General features: G+C 36.5%; 1 protein-coding gene and 1 long non-coding RNA gene across 5 annotated transcripts in view; one reads left to right on the top strand and one right to left on the bottom strand.

Annotated features, from left to right (window-relative positions):
* Window positions 1-6,982, top strand: part of BRDT (bromodomain testis associated) — a 66,297-nt gene extending 59,315 nt beyond the window's left edge. For all 3 annotated transcript variants that reach the window (XM_078071724.1, XM_078071723.1, XM_078071721.1), the window contains 2 exons: window positions 673-847; window positions 6,914-6,982. In XM_078071724.1, coding sequence (XP_077927850.1) covers window positions 673-847; window positions 6,914-6,982 — 244 coding nt within the window. The remainder of the gene's footprint in view (window positions 1-672; window positions 848-6,913) is intronic.
* The window catches only part of LOC144381899 (uncharacterized), a 131,809-nt gene that overhangs the window by 100,752 nt on the left and 5,542 nt on the right, over window positions 1-25,515 (bottom strand). Inside the window, exons 2-3 of one of the 2 annotated variants that reach the window (XR_013448051.1) lie at window positions 24,865-25,095; window positions 23,084-23,344 (exon numbers count right to left, since the gene is read on the bottom strand). This is a non-coding gene — a long non-coding RNA (uncharacterized LOC144381899). Of the gene's footprint in view, window positions 1-23,083; window positions 23,345-24,864; window positions 25,096-25,515 lie in introns of those variants that run through there. The other variant, XR_013448052.1, reaches the window with a different exon arrangement.

Raw genomic sequence — 25,515 nt, 5'->3', positions numbered from 1 at the left:
ATTTATTTGAGAGAACACGCACACAAGAACAGGGTGAGGGGCATAGGGAGAAGAAGACTCCCCGCTGAGCAGGGAGCCCAATAAGGGGCTCGATCCCAGGACCCTGGGATCATGACCTAAGCTGAAGGCAGACGCTTAACCGACTGAGCCAGGCACCCCTCAACTTCCTTTTATTTGTTCAAATATTCATTCATGTCTGCTTGCATTGATTATGTGTAGCAATCTCCATTCCCTATGGTAGACATGTAATTTTAAATACATTTCTTTTTTGTCAAGTGATCATGATTTAGCCATTTAGTAGAACACAAAGCCAATTACGATTGCAAAAAGTACATTTTTATTGATTTTTTAACTGACAAGTAACATCTACTTTGAAGAGAATAGAAATTATCAAGTGATTAAGCTATTAAAGATACTAATATAACTAAATCATGATGATATCATTATTTTCCAGAAATGTTTCCATTCTGTGTGAAAGAATATAGTAGTACACCTTGGTTAGTTTCCATAACATTCTCTTTGTTAATATAGATTGCCTTTGCAAAATTTGACATCATAACATATGAAAAAGGGGATCTAAAACATTGCTTTATATTTGTAATTTAACATATCTTTGTAATGAAAACTTTTAAGGAACTTGAAACCTACTTTGAGCTATACTGTTTCTTTAAGGGACCTTGGCTTCACTCAAGAATCTTTTTCAAATAAGACACAAAACCAGTACCTTGGAGAAGAACAGAAAGAACATCAGCAGTCTTCGGAAGCTCAAGATAAATACAAACTCTGGCTTCTCAAAGACCGTAATTTAGCGAGGGAGAAAGAGCAAGAGCGGAGGAGGAGAGAAGCAGTAAGTAAATACTAGTTTACTAAATCTAACTAAGGAAAGATTTAACAGAGCAGTATCTTCTACAAGTTCAAAGATACATTCAGGGTAGTTTTCAGTGACTGTGGATTTACATCTTTAGTGAGGACTGAATTCTAAAATCAGAGCCTAAAATATTTTATAGTTAGAGACACAGAGTGTAATCATAATGTATGGTCATGGAGCTACTAGACTATGTAGGTTCAAATCCTAGTTCTGCCATTTACTAGACTTTTGGGCTTGGGCAATTTATTTAACCTCTCTGTGCCTCAATTTCCTTGTCTGTAAAGTGGGAATAATAATACCTGTTGTGAAGATGGAATGAATTTACACGTAGTAATAAACACAAAGGAACATTATTGGCACATAAGTAGAGTGGTTTATCACGTACTGTTACTAACTCTTGAAAAATCCATAAACTATTGATAAATTGTGGCCAAAAGTTATGCCATCTATCCCAGGTCGGTGTTTTAGTTGAACACTAGATAAAGAAGTTAACTTGTATTATAAGTCAATTATATCTTAAATTGGAAAGGAAAAAAAACTGACATGTTTAAGAGTCTTGATATACAGAAAATAATGTTTAAAAACTAGAATTGATTCTTTCATCCATGGATTATTTAGAAGTATATTAGTTTCCAAATATTTGGGAATTTTCTGGCTAGTAATTTCTGTTAGTGATTTCTAATTGAATTCCAGTGTAGTCAAAACTATATAACATCTTAAATTCATTAAGACTTTTTTAATGGTCCACATTATGGCCTACGTTGGTAAATATTCTGTGTGCACATGAGAAGAATGTGTATTCTGCTGTTGAGTAAAAACAGGCCAAGTTGGTTGATAGTGTTGTTCAAGACTCCTATCTATATTCTTGCTGATGTTCTGCCTGCTTATTCTATCAAATATTGAGAGGGGGCATTGCCATCTATGATTATATAGTTGTAGATTTGTCTTTTTATCCTTGTAATTCTGTCAGTTTTATTTCATCTATTTTGAAAGTGTATTGTTAGATATATAAACATTTAGGATTTTTATGTCCTCTTGATTAATCCCCTTTTCATTACAAAATGATCTTCTTGATTCCTGATGATATTATTTACTCTGAAATTTACTCGGAAACATATCCGTTTCACCTTTTGTATAACTTATATTGGCATGGTGTAAAAAATGTTTTCCTCCTTTTACTTTTAACCTATCTGCATTTTGATATTTAAAGTGAGTTTCATGTAGGCAACATGTGGTGAGGTGTTGCTTTTTTTGTTTTTTTAAATCCAATCTCTGCCTTTTATACAAGTCTTTAGACTGACTACATTCAATATGATTATTGATAGGTTAAGTTTAAGTGCAACATCTTATTTCTTTTCTGTTCTTGTTAGCTCTTTTTTTCCTACATTCTTCTAATCATGTATTTTTATGATTCTATTTTATTTGCTTCATTGGCTTATTATCAGTAACACTGTTATTTGATGGTTGCTTTAGGGTTTGTAATACATACTTTAGCTTAACACAGTGTTCCTGTGAGTAATGCTATACCACTTTGCATTTGGTAGAATAACCTTACAGTGGTGTACTTCCATTTCTCCCCTCCCAGCTTACATGCTAATGTTTAAGTAGTCAAATTATCTTTTTAAAAATCTTAGGGGCACCTGGGTGGCTCAGTTGGTTAAGCATCTGCCTTCAGGTCATGATCCCAGGGTCTTGGGATCGAGCCCCGCATCAGGCACCCTGCTCAGTGGGGAGTCTTCTTCTCCCTCTCCTTCTGTCCTTCCCCCCTACTTGTGCTCTCACTCCCCCCACCCTCAAATAAATAAAATCTTTTTTAAAAAGTTCTAAATAAATTAAAATTTTATATTTACCTATGTAGTTACCATTTCCAGTACTCTTCATTCATTTAGATCCAGATTTCCAAATGGTATTAATTTTCGTTTCTTCTAAAGGACTTTTAACATTTCTTATAGTGTGGGTCAGTTGGTGATGAATTCTTTCAGCTTTTGTATATCTGAAAATAACTTTATTTGGCCTTTTTATATCAGTAATAGACTTTATCTTTTAGAACATTTTAGATTCACAGCAAAATTGAGCCCGAAATACAAAGAGTTCCCACATACTCCTCCCATGCCCCCATCAACGCATAACCTTCTACACTATCAGCATCCCATGATCCATGAACCAGTATTGACACCACATTGATACATCACTGTCAACCTTAGTTTCTATCAAGCAAAATCCATAGTTTACTTTAGGGTTCACTCTTTGTGTTGTGCTTTTTATGGGTTTGACAAATATGTAATGACATAGATCAGTCATTACAATACCATCAGAATAATTTCCCTTTCTTAAAAGTCCCCTGTATACCTCCTATTAATCCCTTCCAACCACTCATCTGTTTATTATCTCCATAGTTTTGCCTTTTCCAGAATGTCATATAGTTGGAATCATACAATATATAGCTGTTTCAGATTGGTTTCTTGCACTTTAGTAATATGCATTTAAGGTTCCTCTATGTCTTTTTGTAGTTTGATAGCTCATTTCTTTTTGTCTGAATAAATACTCCCAGTATATGGATGTATGACTGTTTATCCATTCACCTATTGATAGACATCTTGGTTGCTTCCAGCTTACAGCAATTACAGTAAACTGCTATAAACACTTGTGTGCAGGTTTTTGTGTTTTAAACTTGCCTTTATTTTTTTAAATATACTTTTTGCTGGATGTAGAATTCTAGATTGTTAGTGTTTTTTCTTTCAGTACTTTAAAGATGTTCTTCACTAGCTTCTTGCTTGCTTTGTTTCCAGTGAGAAATTTGGTATCTTTGTTTTGTATAAAACATGCCTTTCGTCTGGCTGCTTTTAAGTTTTATTCATCACTGGGTTTTTGTCTGTTGTTTTTGTACTTTGTCGGGCTTATTGGAGATGTGTGTTTATAGTTTCCATCAAGCTTGGAAAATTTTGGGCCATTATTTCTTCATATTTTTTCTTTTTCCTCTTTTCCTCCTTTGAGCAATCACTTATTAGGTCACTTGAAGTTGTCCCACACTGATGCTCTTTTAATTTAAACAAATTTTTTTTCTCAGGGTGCCTGGGTGACCCACTTGGTTAGGTGTCCAACTCATGATTTTGGCTAAGGTCATGATCTCACAGATTGTGGGATCAAGCCCTGTGTTGGGCTCTGCAATCAGCAGGGAGTCTGCTTGGGATTGTCGCTCTCCTTCTGCTCCCTCTGCTCGCTCATGCTCGCTCTCTCTCTCAAATAAATAAATAAAATAATAAAACAATTATTTTCTTCTTTTCATTTTGCTTCAATTCACTAATCTTCAATGTCTAATCTGCTGTTAATTCCATCCAGTGTATTTTTCATCTAAGACATTGTAGCTGTCATCTTTAAAAGTTCAATTTGAGTCTTTTAAAAATGTTTTTTGTATTTCTATTAAGTTTTTGAGCAAATGAAATACAATTATAACCTATTTCAATGGGCTTCTGCTAATTCTGCGATCTCTGTCAGCTCCAGGTAGTTTCAGTTGATTGATTGGTCTCTTTATGGAAATGTTTTTCTGCTTCTTTATATGGTAATCATTGATGCCAGATGTTGAGTTTTACCTTCTTGGGTCCTGGATATTTTTGTGATCCTGGGAAAGATGCAGGAATTCATGGGACATTCAGGAACGTAGTTTGAGAAAAAAAAGCCATTGACTTTGGCTGTATATTGATTATAATACAAATGAATTTACTAAGGAAGAATGTACAAAAGTTTTGTCAGCTTCTTATTTTGTAATACTAAGGTAGAAATAAACTGCATTTGGCAGTGTTGTAACATGTGGTAGAGATTACAACAATGTGGTCTTACAGAAATTTCTAAAGATTTAAATAACTAAACTTAAACATTTTAATTTAACTTTTTTATATATTTCTTGTATTTTTTTAGGAGCTCATAATTTTTCATTAGTACTTAGCTAGAAGTATTTTCTCTAGTGACTTAGGAATTTTTCCTGTTGGTTCTCACAAGGGCCTCACTTCAGGCACCGATAAGTGATTTCTCAGCAACTTACTTGCTACCTAACAACCCAGTGAGGTAACCCAATATAATTTCTAATATCCTAAGCACTTTTCTGGAACTTGTGTAGACCTGGAATCCACTGAAATGTAACTAACACTGTATCTAGCAGCTTTGATAACAAACAACCTGATCTTGGATCTGCCTACTATCATTTTTGACAACACAAACTCTTATGTTGCTGCTAATTTATAGATCTATACTCGAAAAAGATATAACTTGACACCTAGCAGAGCTTCCATGAATTCACCTCATGCCAGTTCCCTTGACCAAGTATTCAATCCTAAATTTGAATGGTTGAGGTGTATATATTAGGTTATGATGATAGCTGCAGGGAGTGTTAGTTATGTAAATCATGGTATCAAAGGTTAGTTGGTGTAGAAAATAACAGTTCCGTATCAGTAATTATCCCACACATGCAGATTTTATTCAAGATGGAAGACAGTCTGAAATAAAGTACTTTTAAAATAAAAACAAGTTTCATTACATATTATTAGGATTTTGCAGTATGTCTGGATACTTACAGGAATATATCACATAATATTTACATGAGGACAGTGTATCCAACTCTCATATTGGAGGGTTAAAATAGAACTTTGGGGAACTCTCTGGGCTAGACATTTGGCATCCTGAGTTGGCATTAGGAAAGTAGCCTGGGTTATGATTTAAGAATTTATCTTTTTATTTCTATGGCATATTTAAAGCAATATTTGTAGCTTACAAGAGTCACACTTAACTTTTTAATTTCCTTTTGGTAGATAAGTCATAATTTCAAATCATCTCCCACATAGCCAATGGGAATACTGATTCTCATCCAGGAAGTCAACCAGTTGGTTGCAGATTGGCACATTTACCTACAACTCTGGGCTGTTACTATTTACTGATTTAAAAAAACAAACAATTTTTAAAGATTTACTTATTTTAGCAAGGGGGGGACCAGAGGGAGAAGGAGAGGGAATTCCAAGCCAACTCCACACTCAGCGCGGAACCCAAAGTAGGGCTCAATCTCACAACACTGAGATCATGACCTGAGGCTAAACCAAGAGTCGGATGCTTAACCAACTGCGCACCACTGAGGTACCGCAAAAAACATTTTTAAAAATTATAGTTGGTGTCATTTTGGATGCCATCACATGAACATTTAGAGAAGGCTTCAGAATATAAGAAACATTTATTTCCTTTGCCTTATTTATTTATTTTAGATTTTATTTATTTATCTGAGAGGGTAAGAGAGTGAGCAGGGGGGCGGGAGGGGCAGAGAGAGAGGGAGAGGGAGAAGCAGACTCCTCACCGAGCAGGGAGCCCGACTTGGGGCTTGATCCCAGGACCCTGAGATCATGACCTGAGCCGAAGGCGGACGCTTAACCAACTGAGACACCTAGGCACCCCTATTTCTTTTGTCTTAATTAGACTTTTGTTTACTTTAGCTATTTTTAATGCCTTTTTAGCATTTAATGAACAATGTTGTACTGAGTGTTATACATGCAATTTGGTTTGATTTTCATAAATACCTATATATAAAATAAACTTGGTTAAATAATTTGCCCTAGGTTACACAGTAAGTGGCAGAATCCAGGAAAGCCTGTAGCTTTAATGTTACATATTATAGTTTCCTCAAATAGTTAGAGATACTGGACCATTCAGAAAATAATTTTATGTGTCTAGTGTTATGTTGGTTGTAGAGATAAATGAAACAATATAATCTCAGTTCATGTCAGTATTAATATTCTGTCAACACTGAGAGTTTTCTCTCTTATTTGGAGAAGTTAAACTTGTTCTTAGTGTTCTTGTAAGTTTTAAGTTTTATTTATCACATGAACAATAATTTAACAAAAATCAGTATTTGAAGAGAAATAGAAAATTACATAAACTCGTTATGTTAAATAAATTGTGTTCATGTTATATAATCTGTTCCAAATGTTGTGATCATTTTTATACAGTTCTAATGAAGGCATAAATTTTTTTAAAGTAACATTGAATTTTTTTTCCTTCTTTCTACAGATGGCTGGTACCATTGATATGACTCTTCAAAGTGACATTATGACAATGTTTGAAAACAACTTTGATTAAAACTTATTAACCATCAACTTAAAATGAGTGATCTAAAAGATTAAAATGCATATGGTAAAATGATTGCTTTCAAACACCAAGATACCAATCTTATATTGTATTTTGACTGCTCTAAAATGATTAAACAATTTTCACATATATTTTTAATAGCTATATGTTCATTTTCTAAATGGTATAATTTACAGGAAATTTTATAATTTTGGATCTGAAGCCTTCTCTAAATGTTCATGTGAATTGAATAAATTCCCAGATGCTATTCATTTTATAAATAATTGTCTGCTATGTATTATAGGCCCTGTCTAAGCAGTGAAAATCCAAGAGATAGCCCCTTCTTGTTTAAAAATGAAATATATATAAAAGTGTATCAAAAACAGCCCCTGTTCAGTTTTTAACTTTTAAAACAAATACCTATCTGCCTTAAAATATTTAGAATCTCTAACAAATAATACTTGTTTTTTTCTGTCAGGTTATGTAAGATTCTCTGCTGATTCTGTTTGCAAAATTTATATTGAAATTTAGTTTAAAGAGAATGTTACCTATGGTTTGGATGATGTTAAATTTGAGCAAAATAATAGTAAATATTATGATGTAAGTTTCTATAGGAACTTATACAGTTCTTAGATGCATATGTGATAGCATTGAATGTTTACATTTTTATTTAACTATGTAGTCTTTAAATCTGTAAATTATTTTTGTTTCATCATTCTCAAGTTGCAATTATGTATAAATCATGTGTATCCACTTCATATATTTTAACATTTTGGACTCTTGAAGTGTAACATGATTCAGGCCCCTTTATAATACCATCTAAAGTAAAAATTCAGAGTGTGTATTATAGAGAGAAAGAGAAAAAGTTTTCTTGACTTCATTTGTTTTTATAATCAATATAATTTTTTTGAAATAGCTACATGACAGCCATTTTAAAAATATGATCAACTAGTGGCTAAAATGGTGGTGAAACCTTCATGAAACATAGCTAGAATTAAAGTGGTAGTCATATCCATTCAACTATAGCTCTTTTTTTTTTAGATTTTATTTATTTATTTGAGAGAGAGAGAGAGAGCACAAGCCAGGGGGAAGAGGCAGAGGGAGAAGTAGGCTCCCCACTGAGCAGGGAGCCTGATATGGGGTTCAATATGGGGCTTGATCCCAGGACCCTGGGAGCATGACCTGACCGGAAGGCAGATGATTAACGGACTGAGCCACCCAGGCGCCCTTCAACTATGGCTATTTTTAAGAAAGGAATTAGTATGTATATACTAAGTAGTTTGCATTGTTATTTTCCTAAAAGATCATCATAGATTAGATTTATCTCTATATTTTAGCATATATATATTTTTAGGACGATACATCAGATGCACATAGTGGTTAGTTCTAGGCGATGGAATTACAGGGTGTTTGTGTTTTTCATTTAAGACATTTCAGTATTTTCTGGTTCTTTTTAATATTATGTAATACTTTTAAGATCTGTGGGAAATTTTCCATTTTGAAGAGAGAATGAAAATAGTAAGGATTTACTTCTGTCAAATACACATTAAATCTTTCAACAGCTGCCTTTAAACAACCACTAAAATTGATGAATCAATGAGCTTTGGCTACATCTGAAAAAAGAAAATTCAGCTTTATTAACATCTTTTATATTAAGGAATAATGTCTTACTTGAGGTTTTCCTATTAACATTTGGAGGAGCCCTGATAGAGAGCTGTGTTATGATTATCAGTGTTTTGTTTAACCAGCTTAACACTTTAAACTTTGCTCAGTCAACAAACTTTTTGGTAGGTTGGTTGAAGTCAGTTCAGCAGAGAAAATATCCATTTATAAGTGATCCTTCCTATATTATGCTTTCTTTTTTGGTAAAAGATTTTTTGGCTTTTCTTCTTGTGGAGTTTACTTCTGTTAATTTTATGCATGAAATACTGCATGTAACTTACCTGCCTTCAACTCAAGCCTGGTTTTGTGAGGACCCCTTTTCTGTCCACATCTCTCACTACTCTCCAACTTCTAAAACTTTTTCATAGTGTTTTCTGGGATTCTTAATTGGTCATCAAAAACATTCCCTATGTGATCAAACTTATTGTTTGTTTTTTCCCTTTTTTTGTTCTTGAGTTGTTCTGGAAGTGTGGTCCCTGGACCAGGTTCATCAGCATCATCTGAGAATGTTTTAGAAATGCAAATTCTCAGACTTCAGAATTACTGAATCAGAAACTCTGATGTAGGGTTTAGCAATCTTTAGTTGAACACTCCTTCCAGGTGATTCTAATACCAGCTTGAGAATTTGAGAATCACTAACTGAACCTGGGCTCTCTGCTGTAGGCTCTCATTTAGTGCCTCTTTCTTTTCACTAGTGTTTTTCTTAACTTTGGGGTGCCATTTGCAGACTATCCTCCCCTCTACCCCCCACCTTCTTCCCTAAATACCCCCAGCTTTAGGTTTTTCATGATCAGAAGACGATACCACCCTTATTCATTTACCATCCCTGGGTCACTCCCTCTTCCCCAGAGATTTTAGTCTCTCACTATTTCTAATTGACACCTGTCAATGTCAGTTGAACTCTCTGCTAATGATCTTAATAGCTAATCAACTTTAGCCATTCCTTGTCATTGCCAATAACTAAAATCTTTCCTTAGTCTCAATTTCAAGCAAGCTCTTACTACTTCCTCATATCTTTTTCTAGCTTTCTCCAGCTAGGCCCTTGACTCCAGCAATCATTAGGCCTCACCACAACCTTACAATCCATTAATCCTAGTGCTCTTCACAGTACCTCTCCCCTTCATGGCCTTCTTTCCTTATGCAAGTTTGTTGTGCATTATTATTTATAACCACTCCCTTGCATATACCCTCAACTCCATTGCTCCTTTCTTTGTTGTATTCACTTGACAAAACTCAAATCCTTATTAAATCTGACTGCCTGCTCTGCACCCATGAAGCTGTTTGTGGTTGCAGAAACACATGCAACCAGGATAACCAGTCTCACTTCAAATTCATGAGCATAAACTCAAGTTAGCCGTAATGCTGCCCAGAAATCTTACTACCAATGTATAGTAAGAAAAAATTTCTCTCCTCCCTATCCCAACTATTGAGAGATCAAAACTTGTATACTTTTCAATCTTCTTTTTAAAGGATTTTATTTATTTATTCATGAGAGAGAGAGGCAGAAGGAGAAGCAGTCTCCCAGCTGAGCAGAGAGCCCAATATGGGCTAGATCCCAGGACCCTGGGATCATGACCTGAGCCAAAGGCAGATGCTTAACTGACTGAGCCACCCAGGTGCCCCTATTTTTCAGTCTTTTTATGCTCATCCAAATATTGGCATTTCAGGACTTTGAGGGGATTGTTTTTACAAAAATATGATCCTTTATACATGTTACTTGGCGATTGAGTTTTTTTATGATTTTTTTTTTTTTTTTTGAGAGAGCGCACATGAGAGGGAGGAGGGTCAGAGGGAGAAGCAGACTCCCCGCCGAGCAGGGAGCCCGATGCGGGACTCGATCCAGGGATTCCAGGATCATGACCTGAGCTGATGGCAGTCGCTTAACCAACTGAGCCACCCAGGCGCCCCGGCAATTGAGTTTTTCTTAATGCATCAGGACCATCTGTCTAGGTCTTTAGATGGATATAGATGGATTCATTTTTTTGTATTTTTTTTAATTTAAATTCAATTAGTATATAACGTATTATTGCTTTCAGAGGTAGAGGTCAGTGATTCGTTAGTCTTATGTAATACCCAGTGCTCATTACATGATTCATTCTTTTTTAAAAGGCTGCACAACATTCCTTAGAACAGACGTATCATGATTTATATAATCCCCTATTGATTCAGTTAATTCCAGTCTTTCTCTACTGAACAAAGCTGCAGTAGATATACTGTATATAGCCTTACATAATTGTGCTGCTATTTCTAAAGAGTAGAGCTCCTAAAATAGGGTTGCTGGGTCAGAAGTTACAGTCAAAGGGAGTAATTTTTATTTTAATAGGAGGTACCAAATGACTTTTCCAAAAAATTTTAGAGCAGGTCACATTCCTAGGAGTCTGAAAGTACCACTTTACCATTATCCTCACCAGCATTGGATATTACTGCCCTCATTTTCTTTGCTAATCTGAATGAAAAGATTGTAATCAGTTTCTTTACTTTTTCTCTCCCGGACTTCAAGTGGGGTTGATCTTATATCTGTTAGCCGTGTGACTTGCCTAGTAACCAATATCCTTTGGAAATTCTTTTGGTTTATAAGTTTGTACAAAGTCCCCCCCCCCCTTTTTTTAGATGGTTCAGAAACATTTTTTCACAATCTACTGTTTGTCTTTTGAGATTTATTGCCTTTTTTCCATTAAAATTTTAAATTTTATGTAGTCATATGTCTGGATTTTCCTTTATAGTGTCTGGCTATTCTACCTTGTTTTGGATTGTATTCCCCACATTAAGATGGTAAAACAGTCTTTATTTTGCACTTAAAATCCAGATAATTAATTTTTACACTAAGATTCCAGATGGATTAAAGACATTTTTATAAGAGATAGGGAACCAGATTTCTTTTTTTCTGAATGAACTCTCAGTTATACTGCCACAATTTACTTACTGAACCTCTGAATTGCAGTAGTTGTCATTCTGTAAGAAATTCATAATCACTTTATCCAATTTTTAGAAGTTGAGTGAAATTGAACATTAGAATTTTGATTGGGATTAGATTAGAATTAAATTTAGAGACCTACCAATTTTGTTTCTAGTATTACAAATAAATCCTGCATGGGACCCATTTTTTAAGGCATTGCCAGTCTCCGAGGCAGAAGAAGCTCTCTCGGGAACACGACACACACACGCACACACACACACACACACACACACATTTAGTTGGGAGGAGAGCAGTAAGCAACAGATGGTGGGGCTTTCTTGAGCTCAGATGCTAGCAGTGTTATTGCTAATTGTGCCACGGGCCAGTGTTGAAGGTCTTCAAGAGGCTGAAGTGGTCCCAGGTTGGCTAGAGGCATAAGCAGTATCACCACAAATTAAGGTCAAGAAATTAGCTATCAAAGATGGATGATACAAAAAAATCAAGCCACAATGAGTAAGATTAGCATAAACAATGAACAACACACAGAAAATAATACTTCATCACCCTCTTCCCAGGACTGAAGTAGACTAGCTATTTGTAAAATGTTTAAGGAAATAAGACTTTTGGAGGAAAATGAGCAGATTTGGAAAAAGACTTCCAGGAAGGAAAGTGTTAAACTAAAAAAACTCAATGGATTAAAACAAACACAGATAAAGAGAAAATCAGTGAGCTAGAAAATATGTACAAATAACCACCAGGACACAGCACAGACAAGGAGAAGGAAAAGAGACCTAGAGCAGGAATTGACAGAATACAGCCCGCAGGGCAAATCCAGCTTGCTTGTTTTTAAGTTTTATTGAAAGACTTGTGAGCTTTTATACACTGTGTGGCTGCTTACATGCTATGATGGCAGAGTTCAGTAGGTACAACAGAGTCTATGCAGCCCTCAAAGCCTAAAATTATCTATCTACTATCTGATCTCTTACTAAGAGTATGTCAATCCCCGACCTTAAGTACAACTTATTAAGTAAGATAAAAAGAAATCCATACCTGAGACATTTTTCAGTGGCTTGAACAATACCATAAGCAAAGAAGATTTTGCAGTCAGAGAAATGGAGTTATCACCAAATGAATTACCAGCAACAGTGACCACCAGAAAGAGTGGAATTAAATCTTCAAAATTTTGACAGAAAAATAACTGTCAGCTTGAAGTGTGGAGAAATTTTGGAGAACTATGATTTCTCCAGTATTAAACATTCATGTGTTAATCGTGAAGTTTATTTTCTTACTGTGTATGTATATATAGCTTTTTTCTGTAGCACAATATCTCTTGATAATGCCCCTTCGGGCATAGTTATCAATAACAATGTATGGCTGCTTCTATTTTTTTTAACAAAGGTTCATAATGTTAGCATCTAGTTTTATGCATTCTCTATGTCTGAACTGTTTGTCACAGGAGAGTGTGTGTTGATGAAATTCTAAATTTGGTTAGATTTTTTCTTTTGTGAGGGAAGGAAAAGCTATACATTTCACTGCTGATTGCAGGTTTCTTTCAGATTATATTCATTGGTTTGTGTGTATACAATATGAAGAGTGATCTGACGTAATTGTGCTGAATTTATGTTTATCCACTAGTCTTTGGTTAAATAAAAAAATTATCAGGTTGGAATTCTGTACCCAGTAAAACTATTAAAATAAGGATGAAATAAATGAAGGTTTACCACAAAATGTTCTCCCCTAAAAGAAATGTATAAGAGATACTCCATTTTCATGGAAAGTACAGTAATTTGAGAGGCCCTATTCCTTCTTGTAATTATGCCACCTGGAACATATGGTCTCTAAAATTGATGCAGCACAGTAAGATAGGATCACACTGGGTGTTGTTAAGGGCCAGACTTGGTAGAGAGTTAGACTTCTTGCACTCATATCCCTCTGGGCCAGAACCCACTTGGCCATACACCTGACTGCAGGTCTAGAAAATTCAGAGCAACACATAAATATTGGTAATTCTCTGCCATACACAGACATTTCACTTAAGAGGAAATTCATATAATAAACATGAAAAGATGCTCAACCTTGTGTGACAAATGAAAATTTGAGGCCATAGAAAATACCAATTTTTACCCAACAAATTAGCACAAATGATGTCTCTAGCATTATCCAGTGTTGGAGAGGATCAGTGGGAACTCATATGCTGCTATGGGGGAGTGTAAATAGATATTACCAGTTTATAACCAACAATAGAATGCACTTTTTTTTTAAGCACCCATGGAACATTCACCAAGACACCATATATCCTGGGTCATGAAACTTAAATTTAAAAGAATTGAAATTATATAGAGTATGTTTTTTAACCATAATAGTATTGGATCACAAATCAATAATACACAATAGGAAAATCACTAAACAAAATTAATATACTTACAAATAATTGATGGATCAAAGAGGAAATCTTATAAGAAAATTAAAAAAACAAATGATTATCACCATACAACATACTGAAATGTGTGGAATGCTGTTAAGAGTACTGAAAGAAATTTTTAGAAGTGTCAAGTGCTTGCATTAGAAACAAGGAAAAGTCAAATCAATAATCTTAGTTCCTAACTCAACCTAAAAAAGCACATCCAAAATAGGACCAGAGCAGAGATTAATCAAATTGAAAAAGAGAAAATCAATGAAACAAAAAGCTGGTGGTTGAGGGAGAAAAGGTAGTCCCAAAACCCCAAAAGGTTTTTTGTTTTTGTTTTTTTTGTTTTTAAGTTTTATTTAAATAATCTCTACATCCAATGTGGGGCTTGAACTCATGACCCTGAGATCAAGAGTCACATGCTCTTCTGACTGAGCCAGCCAGGCACCCCCAAAAAGTAAAGTTTTAAACAGCAAGGCTAACAAAAAGGCACAAATCACCAATAGGAATGAAATAGTGAGTATCACTGTAGATCCTACAACCATTAAAAAGATAAAAAGGAATATAAACTTCACATTCATAAATTTGAATAAGTGGACCAATTGCTCAAAAACTACAAACTACTAAAACTCAATATGAAATAATCTGAACAGCCCTATCATTAAAAAAGTATAATTCATAATTTAGAAGCTCCTGAAAAATCCAAGCCCCTATGATTTCACATGAGGATAATACCAAACATTTAAAGGATTAACACTAATTTAAGACAGTCTCTTCCAGAAAATCTATTCCAGAAAATGCGTCTTCCAGAAATCGGTCTATTATGTAATTTTTGTCAACAGGACATTTTTTTAAAGATTTTATTTTCAAGTAATCTCTACACCCAATATAGGGCTTGAACTTACAACCTCAAGATCAAGAGTCGCATGCTTTACCGACTGAGCTGGCCAGGCACCCCACAACAGGACAAATTTTATCAATAGGAAGAAGGAACACTTCCCAACTCATTTTATAAGGCCAGTATTACCCTGATAACTAGAACCAAAGACAATACAAAAAAAAAAAAAGCTGCAGGCCATCATCTCTAATGAATTTAGACACAAAAATGTACAACAAAATAGTAGCAAACTAAATCCCACAATGTATGAAAATAATTATATACCATGACTGATTTATTCCAGGTATGCAAAGTTGTTTCAACATTTGAAAATTAAACAGTGTAATTCAAAATCCAACTCGCATTCATGATAAAAAAAACAAACAAAAAAAACAACTCAGTAAGTTTTTCAGGGAAATTACTTCAATTTCCACAAAAAATCTGCACCCAATGTTATACTTTTTTTTTAAGATTTTATTTATTTGGGTGGGCGGACATGAACACAAGCAGGGGGAAGGGGTAGAGGGAGACTCCCTGCTGAATACAGAGCTCAATGCAGGACTCATCCCAGGACCCTGGGATTATGACCTGAGCTGAAGGCAGATGCTTAACTGACTGAGCAACCTAGGCACCTGCTAATGTTACACTTCATGGTGAAAGAGTTGATGCTTTCCCCCTACCTTTGGGAACATGGCAAGGATATCCACTCTCACCTTTCTTACTCAACATAATACTAGAAATTCCACCCAATGCTCCTGGGTGGCTCAGTCGGTTAGGCATTTGACTCTTGATTTTGGCTCAGGTCATGAGATCAAGCTCTGGATTGGGCTCTGTGCTGGGCATGGAGCCTACTTAAGATTCTCTCCACACTCCTCCCCCCACCTCTCTCTTTCTCTCCCTCTCTAAAAAAAAAAAGCGGGGGGGGCACCTGGGTAGCTCAGTTGGTTAAGTGTCTGCCTTCGGCTCAGGTCATGATCCCAGGGTCCTAGGATCGAGTCCTGCATCAGGTTCCCTGCTCAGCGGGGAACCTGCTTCTCCCTCTCCCTCTGCCACTCCCCCTGCTTGTGCTCTCTTGTGCACTCTCTCTCTTTCTCTCTCTGTCATATAAATAAAATATTTAATAAATAAATAACATAAAAAAGTAAATGGCTACAGGATTTCACCATAAGCTATGGCCTTTTTTTTTTAACTAATATTTAAGCAATTTTTGAATCAATTTAGCTTTAAGGAATAGCTGCTGAAATTTGCACATGATTTTCTACATAGAATATCCCAAGGAATCTACAAAAAAAATCTTACAACTAATAACTGATTTAAGCAAGGTCACAGGATACAGCATCAACATACAAAAATCAATCTGATCTCTATTACTAATGAGCATATGGTGACTTAAAAACATTAACATTTATAATCATTACAAAGAATATGAAATACTTAGGTATATGTTGAACAAAATGTACAGGATCTATATGCTGAAAATTACAAAATGCTTATGGAAGAAGTCAAAGAAGAAAGACTTAAATAGTCAGACATATTGTAGGCATAGACTGGAGGACTCAACATAGGAAAGATTCAGTTCTCCTCAAATTGATCTGATTTAATGCACATCGTATCAAAATCCCAGCAAAATTTTTTGTAGACATAGACAGGCTTATTCTAAAACTTAGACTGAATGGCAAAGGCACTAGAATAAACAATACTGACAAAAAAAAATAAAGTGAAAAGAATCATTCTGTATGATATTAAGACTTACTATAAAGTTACAATAATCAAGAAAATGTCGTATTCACAAAGCAGTAGACCCCAGAATAAAGAACTCGGAAATAAACCTTCACAAATATGCTGAAGTGATTTTTGACAAAGGTATAATTCAGTGGAAAGGACAGTCTTTTCAACAAATGATGCTGGAGTAATTGAATATCCATAAGCAAAAAAGAAAAAATTGCAACTTAAAACTTACATCTTATCCAAAAATTAAATCAAAATGGGTCATGGGTTTAGAAGTAAAATATAAAACTATAAACTTTTAGAAAAAAAAATAAAAAATCTTTAGGCTCTGTGATTAGGCAAAAAGGTTTTAGACTTGATACCAAAATTATGATCCATAAATGAAAAGACTGGTAAGTTGGACCTCTCAACAAAATTAACTTTTGCTCTGTGAAAAGATAAGCTACAGATTAGGAAAATATTTGCAAACCACATATCTGACAAGAAAGAGCATACAACGGGCACCTGGGTGGCTCAGTCATTAAGTGTCTGCCTTCAGCTCAGGTCATGATCCTGGGGTCCTGGGATCGAGCCCCGCATCAGGCTCCCTGCTCCGTGGGAAGCCTGCTTCTCCCTCTCCCACTCCCCCTGCTTGTGTTCCCTCTCTCACTGTCTCTGTCAAATAAATAAATAAAATCTTTAAAAAAAAATAAAATAAAATCTTTAAAAAAAAAGAATATATTAAAAACTCTCAAAACTCAACAGTAAAAATTTAATTTACAAACAATCTAATTAGAATGGGCAAAAGATATGAACAAAATTTTACCAAAGAGGATATACATATGGCAAACACACATATAGAAAGCATGTTCACCATTACTAGTAGCCATCCGTAACACATAAATTTAAACCACGATGAGATATCAATACACACTTATCAGGAAGGTTTAAAATAAAAAATAGTGACCACACAAAATGCTGACAAGGATGCAGAGAAACTGGATCATTCATACATTTCTGGTGGGAATGTAAAATGCTATACAGCCACACTAGAAATCAGTTGTCACTTCTTATAAACAAAACATACAAAGCCATATGACCCAGGCGTGCCTGGGTGGCTCAGTGAATTAAATGTCTGCCTTGGGCTCAGGTTATGATCCCAGGGTCCTGGGATAGAGCCCTACATTGGGCTCCCTACTCAACGAGGAGTCTGCTTGTCCCTCTCCCTCTGCTACTCCCTCTCAAATTGTGTTCTCTCTCTCTTGCTCTCACTCTCTCAAATAAAATCTTTTAAAAAATTAAAATTAAAAAAATAAAAACAAAGCCATATGACCCAGTAATTGCACTATTGGACATTTATCCCAGATAAATGAAAACTTATGATCACACAAAAACCTGTACACAAGTGTTCATAGCAGCTTTATTTGTAATAACCAAAAACTGGAAACAACCTAGATGTCATTCAATAGGTGAATGGTTAACAAATTTGTAGCATATACATAATTTGAAATACTAATCAGCAAAAAAGAATGAACTGTTGATACTTGCAATAACTTGAATTTTTAGGGAATTATGCTGTGTGAAAAAAACTAATCCCAAAAGGTTACCTACTTCATGGTTTCATTTATATAACATTTTTGACATGACAGAATTTTGGAAATGGAGAACACATTAGTGGTACAGGGGTGAGGGACAAGGTGTGAGTGTGGTTATAAAAGGACAACATATGACATCCCTGTGGTTATAGAACTGTTCTGTATATTTGACTTTGGTGGTGGGTACACAAAGCTACATATATAACAAAATTATAAAATGTAAAGTATACTGTTTAAAGTGTACACAGTTTCTCTATTTCTCATGCCTGCATATAAATTTCCAATCATCTCATTTAAAATTTCAATTTAAAAGGTGAATACTCAAAAATTTTTTAAAAATGTATAAAATTTATTGTGGTAATCATTTCCCAATATATATACATATATCAAATCATTATGTCATATACCTAAAACTAATACAATGATATATGTCAATTATAACTCAATTTTTTTAAATTTTATTTTATTACGTTATGTTAATCACCATACATCATTAGTTTTTGATGTAGTGTTCCACAATTCATTGTTTGCGTATAACACCCAATGCTCCATTCAGTACATGCCTTCTTTAATACCCATCACCAGGCTAACCCGTCCTCCCACCCCCCTCCCCTCTAGAACCCTCAGTTTGTTTCTCAGAGTCCATAGTCTCTCATGGTTCGTCTCAACTTTTTGAGGAACCTCCATACTGTTTTCCAGAGTGGCTGCACCAGCTTGCATTCCCACCAACAGTGTAGGAGGGTTCCCCTTTCTCCGCATCCTCGCCAACATCTGTCGTTTCCTGACTTGTTAATTTTAGCCCTACTGACTGGTGTGAGGTGGTATCTCATTGAGGTTTTGATTTGGATTTCCCTGATGCCGAGCAATGTTGAGCACTTTTTCATGTGTCTGTTGGCCATTTGGATGTCTTCTTTGGAAAAATGTCTGTTCATGTCTTCTGCCCATTTCTTGATTGGATCATTTGTTCTTTGGGTGTTGAGTTTGATAAGTTCTTTATAGATTTTGGATACTAGCCCTTTATCTGATAGGTCATTTGCAAATATCTTCTCCCATTCTGTCGGTTGTCTTTTGGTTTTGTTGACTGTTTCTTTTGCTGTGCAAAAGCTTTTTATCTTGATGAAGTTCCAATAGTTCATTTTTGCCCTTGCTTCCCTTGCCTTTGGCAATGTTTCTAGGAAGAAGCTGCTGTGCCTAAGGTCGAAGAGGTTGCTGCCTGTGTTCTCCTCTAGGATTTTGATGGACTCTTGTCTCACATTTAGGTCTTTCAACCATTTTGAGTCTACTTTTGTGTGTGGTGCAAGGAAATGGTCCAGTTTCATTCTTCCGTATGTGGCTGTCCAATTTTCCCAACACCATTTGTTGAAGAGACTGTCTTTTTTCCATTGGACATTCTTTCCTGCTTTGTTGAAGATTAGTTGATCATAGAGTTGAGAGTCCATTTCTGGGCTCTCTGTTCTGTTCCATTGATCTATGTGTCTGTTTTTGTGCCAGTACCATACTGTCTTGATGATGACAGCTTTGTAATAGAGCTTGAAGTCCGGAATTGTGATGCCACCAGCTTTGCTTTTCTTTTTCAACATTCCTCTGGCTATTCGGGGACTTTTCTGGTTCCATACAAATTTAAGGATTATTTGTTCCATTTCTTTGAAAAACGTTGATAGTATTTTGATAGGAATTGCATTAAATGTGTAGATTGGTCTTGGTAGCATTGACATCTTCACAATATCTGTTCTTTCAGTCCATGAGCATGGCAGGTTTTTCCATTCCTTTGTGTCTTCCTCAATTTCTTTCATGAGTATTCTATAGTTTTCTGAGTACAGATTCTTTGCCTCTTTGGTTAGATTTACTCCTGGGTATCTTATGGTTTTGGGTGCAACTGTAAATGGGATCGACTCCTTAATTTCTCTTTCTTCTGTCTTGTTGTTGGTGTATAGGAATGCCACTGATTTCTGTGCATTGATTTTATATCCTGCCACTTTACTGAATTCCTGTATGAGTTCTAGCAATTTTGGTGTGGAGTCTTTTGGGTTTTCCACATAAAGTATCATAACATCTGCAAAGAGTGAGAGTTTGACTTCTTCTTTGCTGATTTGGATGCCTTTTATTTCTTTTTGTTGTCTGATTGCTGTGGCTAGGACTTCTAATACTATGTTGAATAGCAGTGGTGATAGTGGACATCCCTGCTGTGTTCCTGACCTTAGGGGAAAAGCTCTCAGTTTTTTCCCATTGAGAATGATATTTGCTGTGGGTTTGTCATAGTTGGCTTTTATGATATTGAGGTATGTACCCTCTATCCCTATACTCTGAAGAGTTTTGATCAAGAAAGGATGCTGTACTTTGTCAAATGCTTTTCCTGCATCTATTGAGAGGATCGTGTGGTTCTTGTCCTTTCTTTTATTAATGTATTGTATCACATTGATTGATTTGCGGATGTTGAACCAAACTTGCAGCCCAGGGATAAATCCCACTTGGTCATGGTGAATAATCCTTTTAATGTACTGTTGGATCCTATTGGCTAGTATTTTGGTGAGAATTTTTGAATCCATGTTCATCAGGGATACTGGTCTGTAATTCTCCTTTTTGATGGGGTCTTTGTCTGCTTTTGGGATCAAGGTAATGCTGGCCTCATAAAATGAGTTTGGAAGTTTTCCTTCCATTTCTATTTTTTGGAACAGTTTTAGAAGAATAGGTATTAATTCTTCTTTAAATGTTTGGTAGAATTCCCCTGGGAAGCCATCTGGCCCTGGGCTCTTGTTTGTTGGGAGAGATTTTTGATTACTGCTTCAATTTCCTTAGTGGTTATGGGTCTGTTCAGGTTTTCTATTTCTTCCTAGTTCAGTTTTGGTAGTTTATACATCTCTAGGAATGCATCCATTTCTTCCAGATTATCTAATTTGCTGGCATATAATTGCTCCTAATATGTTCTTATAATTGTTGGCATTTCTTTGGTGTTGGTTGTGATCTCTCCTCTTTCATTCATGATTTTATTTATTTGGGTCATTTCTCTTTTCTCTTTGATAAGTCTGGCCAGCGGTTTATCAATCTTATTAATTCTTTCAAAGAACCAGCTCCTAGTTTCGTCGATCTGTTCTACTGTTCTTTTGGTTTCTGTTTCATTGATTTCTGCTCTGATCTTTATTCTCTTCTCCTGCTGGGTTTAGGCTTTATTTGCTGTTCTTTCTCCAGCTCCTTTAGGTGTAGGGTTAGGTTGTGTACTTGAGACCTTTCTTGTTTCTTGAGAAAAGGCTTGTATTGCTATATACTTTCCTCTTAGGACCGCCTTTGCTGCATCCCAAAGATTTTGAACAGTTGTGTTTTCATTTTCATTGGTTTCCATGAATTTTTTGAATTCTTCTTTAATTTCCTGGTTGACCCATTCATTCTTTAGTAGGATGCTCTTTAGCCTCCATGTATTTGAGTTCTTTCCAACTTTCCTCTTGTGATTGAGTTCTAGTTTCAAAGCATTGTGGTCCGAAAATATGCAGGGAATGATCCCAATCTTTTGGTACCGGTTGAGACCTGATTTGGTTCCTAGGATGTGATCTATTCTGGAGAATGTTCCATGGGCACTAGAGAAGAATGTGTATTCTGTTGCTTTGGGATGGAATGTTCTGAATATATCTGTGAAGACCATTTGGTCCAGTGTGTCATTTAAAGCCTTTATTTCCTTGTTGATCTTTTGCTTAGATGATCTGTCCATTTCAGTGAGGGGGGTGTTAAAATCCCTTACTATTATTGTATTGTTCTCAATATGGTTCTTTGCTTTTGTTATTAATTGGCTTATATAATTGGCTGCTCCCATGTTAGGGGCATAGATATTTACAATTGTTAGATCTTCTTGTTGGATAGACCCTTTAAGTAGGATATAGTGAACTTCCTCATCTCTTATTAAAGTCTTTGGTTTAAAATCTAATTTGTCTGATATAAGGATTGCCACCCCAGCTTTCTTTTGGTGTCCATTAGCATGGTAAATGGTTTTCCACTCCCTCACTTTCAACCTGGAGGTGTCTGTGAGTCTAAAATGAGTCTCTTGCAGACAGCACATAAATGGGTCTTATTTTTTTAATCCAATCTGATACCCTGTGTCTTTTGATTGGGGTATTTAGCCCATTTACATTCAGGGTAACTATTGAAGATATGAATTTAGTGCCATTGTATTGCCTGTAAGGTGACTGTTACTGTATATTGTCTGTGTTCCTTTCTGGTCTATGTTACTTTTAGGCTCTCTCTTTGCTTAGAAGACCCCTTTCAATATTTCTTGTAGGTCTGGTTTTGTGTTTGCAAATTCTTTTAGTTTTTGTTTGTCCTGGAAGCTTTTTATCTCTCCTATTTTCAATGACAGCCTAGCTGGATATAGTATTCTTGGCTGCATATTTTTCTCATTTAGTGCTCTGAATATATCATGCCAGTCCTTTCTGGCCTGCCAGGTCTCTGTTGGATAGTTCTGTTGCCAATCTAATGTTTCTACTATTGTAGGTTACAGACCTCTTGTCCCAAGCTGCTTTCAGGATTTTCTCTTTGTCTCTGAGACTTGTAAGTTCTACTATTAGATGTTGGGGTGTTGACCTATTTTTATTGATTTGAAGGGTGTTCTCTGTGCCTCTTGGATTTTGATGCCTGTTTCCTTCCCCAAATTTGGGAAGTTCTCTGCTATAATTTCCTCCAATATACCTTCTGCCCCTCTCTGTCTTTCTTCTTTTTCTGGGATCACAATTATTCTAATATTGTTTTGTCTTATGGTATCACTTATCTCTCAAATTCTGCCCTCATGATCCAGTAGTTGTTTATCTCTCTTTTTTCTCAGCTTCTTTATTCTCCATCATTTGGTTTTCTATATCACTAATTCACTCTTCTGCCTCATTTGTCCTAGAAATTAGAGCCTCCATTTTTTATTGCACACTAATAGCCTTTTTGATTTTGACTTGGTTAGATTTTAGTTCTTTTATTTCTCCAGAAAAGGTTTCTCTAGTATCTTCCATGCTTTTTTCAAGCCCAGCTAGTATCTTTATAATCGTCATTCTGAACTCTAGTTCTGACATCTTACTAATGTCTGTATTGATTAGGTCCCTGGCAGTCAATACTGCCTCTTGGTTTTGTTTTTTTTTTTTTTTGAGGTGAGTTTTTCCATCTTGTCATTTTGTCCAGAGGAGAATAGATGAATGAGAGAACAAAATGCTAACAGGGTAACAACGACCCCAGAAAAATATACACTAAACAAATCGGAAGAGACCTGAAACCAGGGGAAAAGAAAGGGAAAGAAAGAAAAAAGAGAAAGAAAAAAGGATATGATCAAATATGATCAGGCTGGTAAATAGATCAGTGCCACACACTAGATTTTGGGCATATTTTGGTCTGTTAGAAGAAACTGCCTCCCAAAATTTTAAAGAAAGAAAAACTTCTATATGTACAAAAATAAGGGTAAATACGATGAAGGGATGGAATATGACTGTGAAGATGAAAATTATAAAAGATTTTATAGAAGGAATTGATAAGATAAGAAGTTGGTTGAAAAAAGAAAGAAGAGAAATTAAAAAAAAGGGGGGGGAGAGAATGTGATCAGGCAGGAGACTAGAACAAAGCCATACACTAGAGATTTAGGGTATATTTTGGTCTGTGAAGAAACTGTATCCCAAAATTTTAAAGAGAGAGCAACTTATACATATACCAAAAATAAGGTTAACTACAATAAAGGGATAGAATATGACTCTAAAAATGAAAAATAAAAAAGATTTTTAAAAAAGGAATCGATAAGATGTTGGTTGAAAAAGGGAAAAAGAAAAATTCAAAAGAAGTAGAAAAAGAAAAAAAAAGAAATTAAAAAAATTAACTTTGAAAGACTAAAGAATCATGGGGAAAAAGCCATGGATTCTATGTGCAGTATTCCCCTAGCGCTGGAGTTCTGCCGTTCTCATTGATCGGTAAACTTGGTCTTGGCTGGCTGTTCTCGCTGATCTTCTGGGGGAGGGGCCTGTTGCCGTGGTTCCCAAATGTCTTTGCGGGAGGCAGAATTGCCCCGCCCTTGCCGGTCCGAGCTAAGTAATCTGCTCGGGTTTGCTCTCCGGAGCTTTTGTTCCTTGCAAGCTTTCCGTACAGCTTTGGAGGCGGAGAGTGAAAATGGCGGCCTCCCAGTCTCCACCCTGAAGGAGCCGAGACCTCGGGGCCCCGCTCCTCCGTGAGCCCCCAGAGAAAAGCCGTCAGTCACTCCCGTCTCCCCGGTCTCCGGCCACACTCCGTGCTCAGCCGGCCTGTGACCGCGGGTTTCTATCTCTGGCACCCGACCCCGTGTGGAGTCTCCAAACCCAGCAGATCCCCGCGGTGCGCTCCCGCGCCTCTCCTCCTGGGGGAGGAAGGGGAGTCTCCCCAGATCTGCCGCTTGTTGGGTCCCTGCTGGAGGAGCAGTGGCCCGACTGTGCCGGGGACCATGGTTTATGGCAACCCCGAGCTGAGAGCCCGCCCCTCAGCTCCGTCTCTGCAGCCGGCTTCCCTGCTCTGATACCTGGGAGCTCTGCCGCACTCAGGCACCCCCGGTCTTCCTGTGACCCCGAGGGTCCTGAGACCACACTATCCCACGAGGGTGCCACCCCCCCACTTAGCCACTGGAGCGATGTCCCTCAGCGGAGCAGACTTCTCAAAGTGCCGATTTTGTGCTCCGCGGCTCTATCACTTGCCAGAAGCGGCTGACGGAGGCCCCCTCCCCCGCCGTCTATCCTCCCGAATATCACCTCAGATTCACTTCTCCGCACGTCCTACCTTCCAGAAAGTGGTCGCTTTTCTGTTCAGAGAGTTGCTGCTATTCTTTTCTTCGATCTCCTGTTGAGTTTGTAGGTGTTCAGAATGGTTTGAACCCTATCCAGCTGAATTCCTGGGACCAGATGAAATTTAGGTCCCTATTCCTCTGCCATCTTGCTCCTCCTCCAAATTCACAACATTTCTTAAATTAATCTGAGGGCTGAGATTGCAGGGTAACCAATAACCTGAAATCTAAGAAAAGACAAATGCATCAAAGGAGAGAGAGGACATAAGTACTGACATATCTGAGGCAGATGTCACCAAATGCTATATAATCTGGTAACAAAAACAAACAAGCAAACAAAATAATCTAAAAGTAACAAATTCCTAAAGGCTGAGTGTGGGCTAGTTCAGAATATAGAACCCCTGACAGCACAAGAGAAATTTGCAACAACTTGCTGATTCTTCTTCTCTGCAGACCTCATCAGTACTTACAAGAAGGATTTGGGGGGCAGGATGAGGTTCTGAAAAAGCGATCCTCCTGATGCAGGCCTGGAAGAGAATAGCACCAGACATAGGAAAAGCACAAAGACTTCTCCAGATCCTTCTTCTCTGTCTTCCTTAAGGAATATAAGCCTTAAGCTTCTGGTTGAAGAAGAGCAAACCCTGTCG

Source organism: Halichoerus grypus, chromosome 5 (genome assembly GCF_964656455.1).
Source record: "Halichoerus grypus chromosome 5, mHalGry1.hap1.1, whole genome shotgun sequence".
Classification (NCBI taxonomy): domain Eukaryota; kingdom Metazoa; phylum Chordata; class Mammalia; order Carnivora; family Phocidae; genus Halichoerus; species Halichoerus grypus.
The sequence above is the reverse complement of the archived record's forward strand: the minus strand, read 5'-3'. Positions and strand labels throughout refer to the sequence as shown.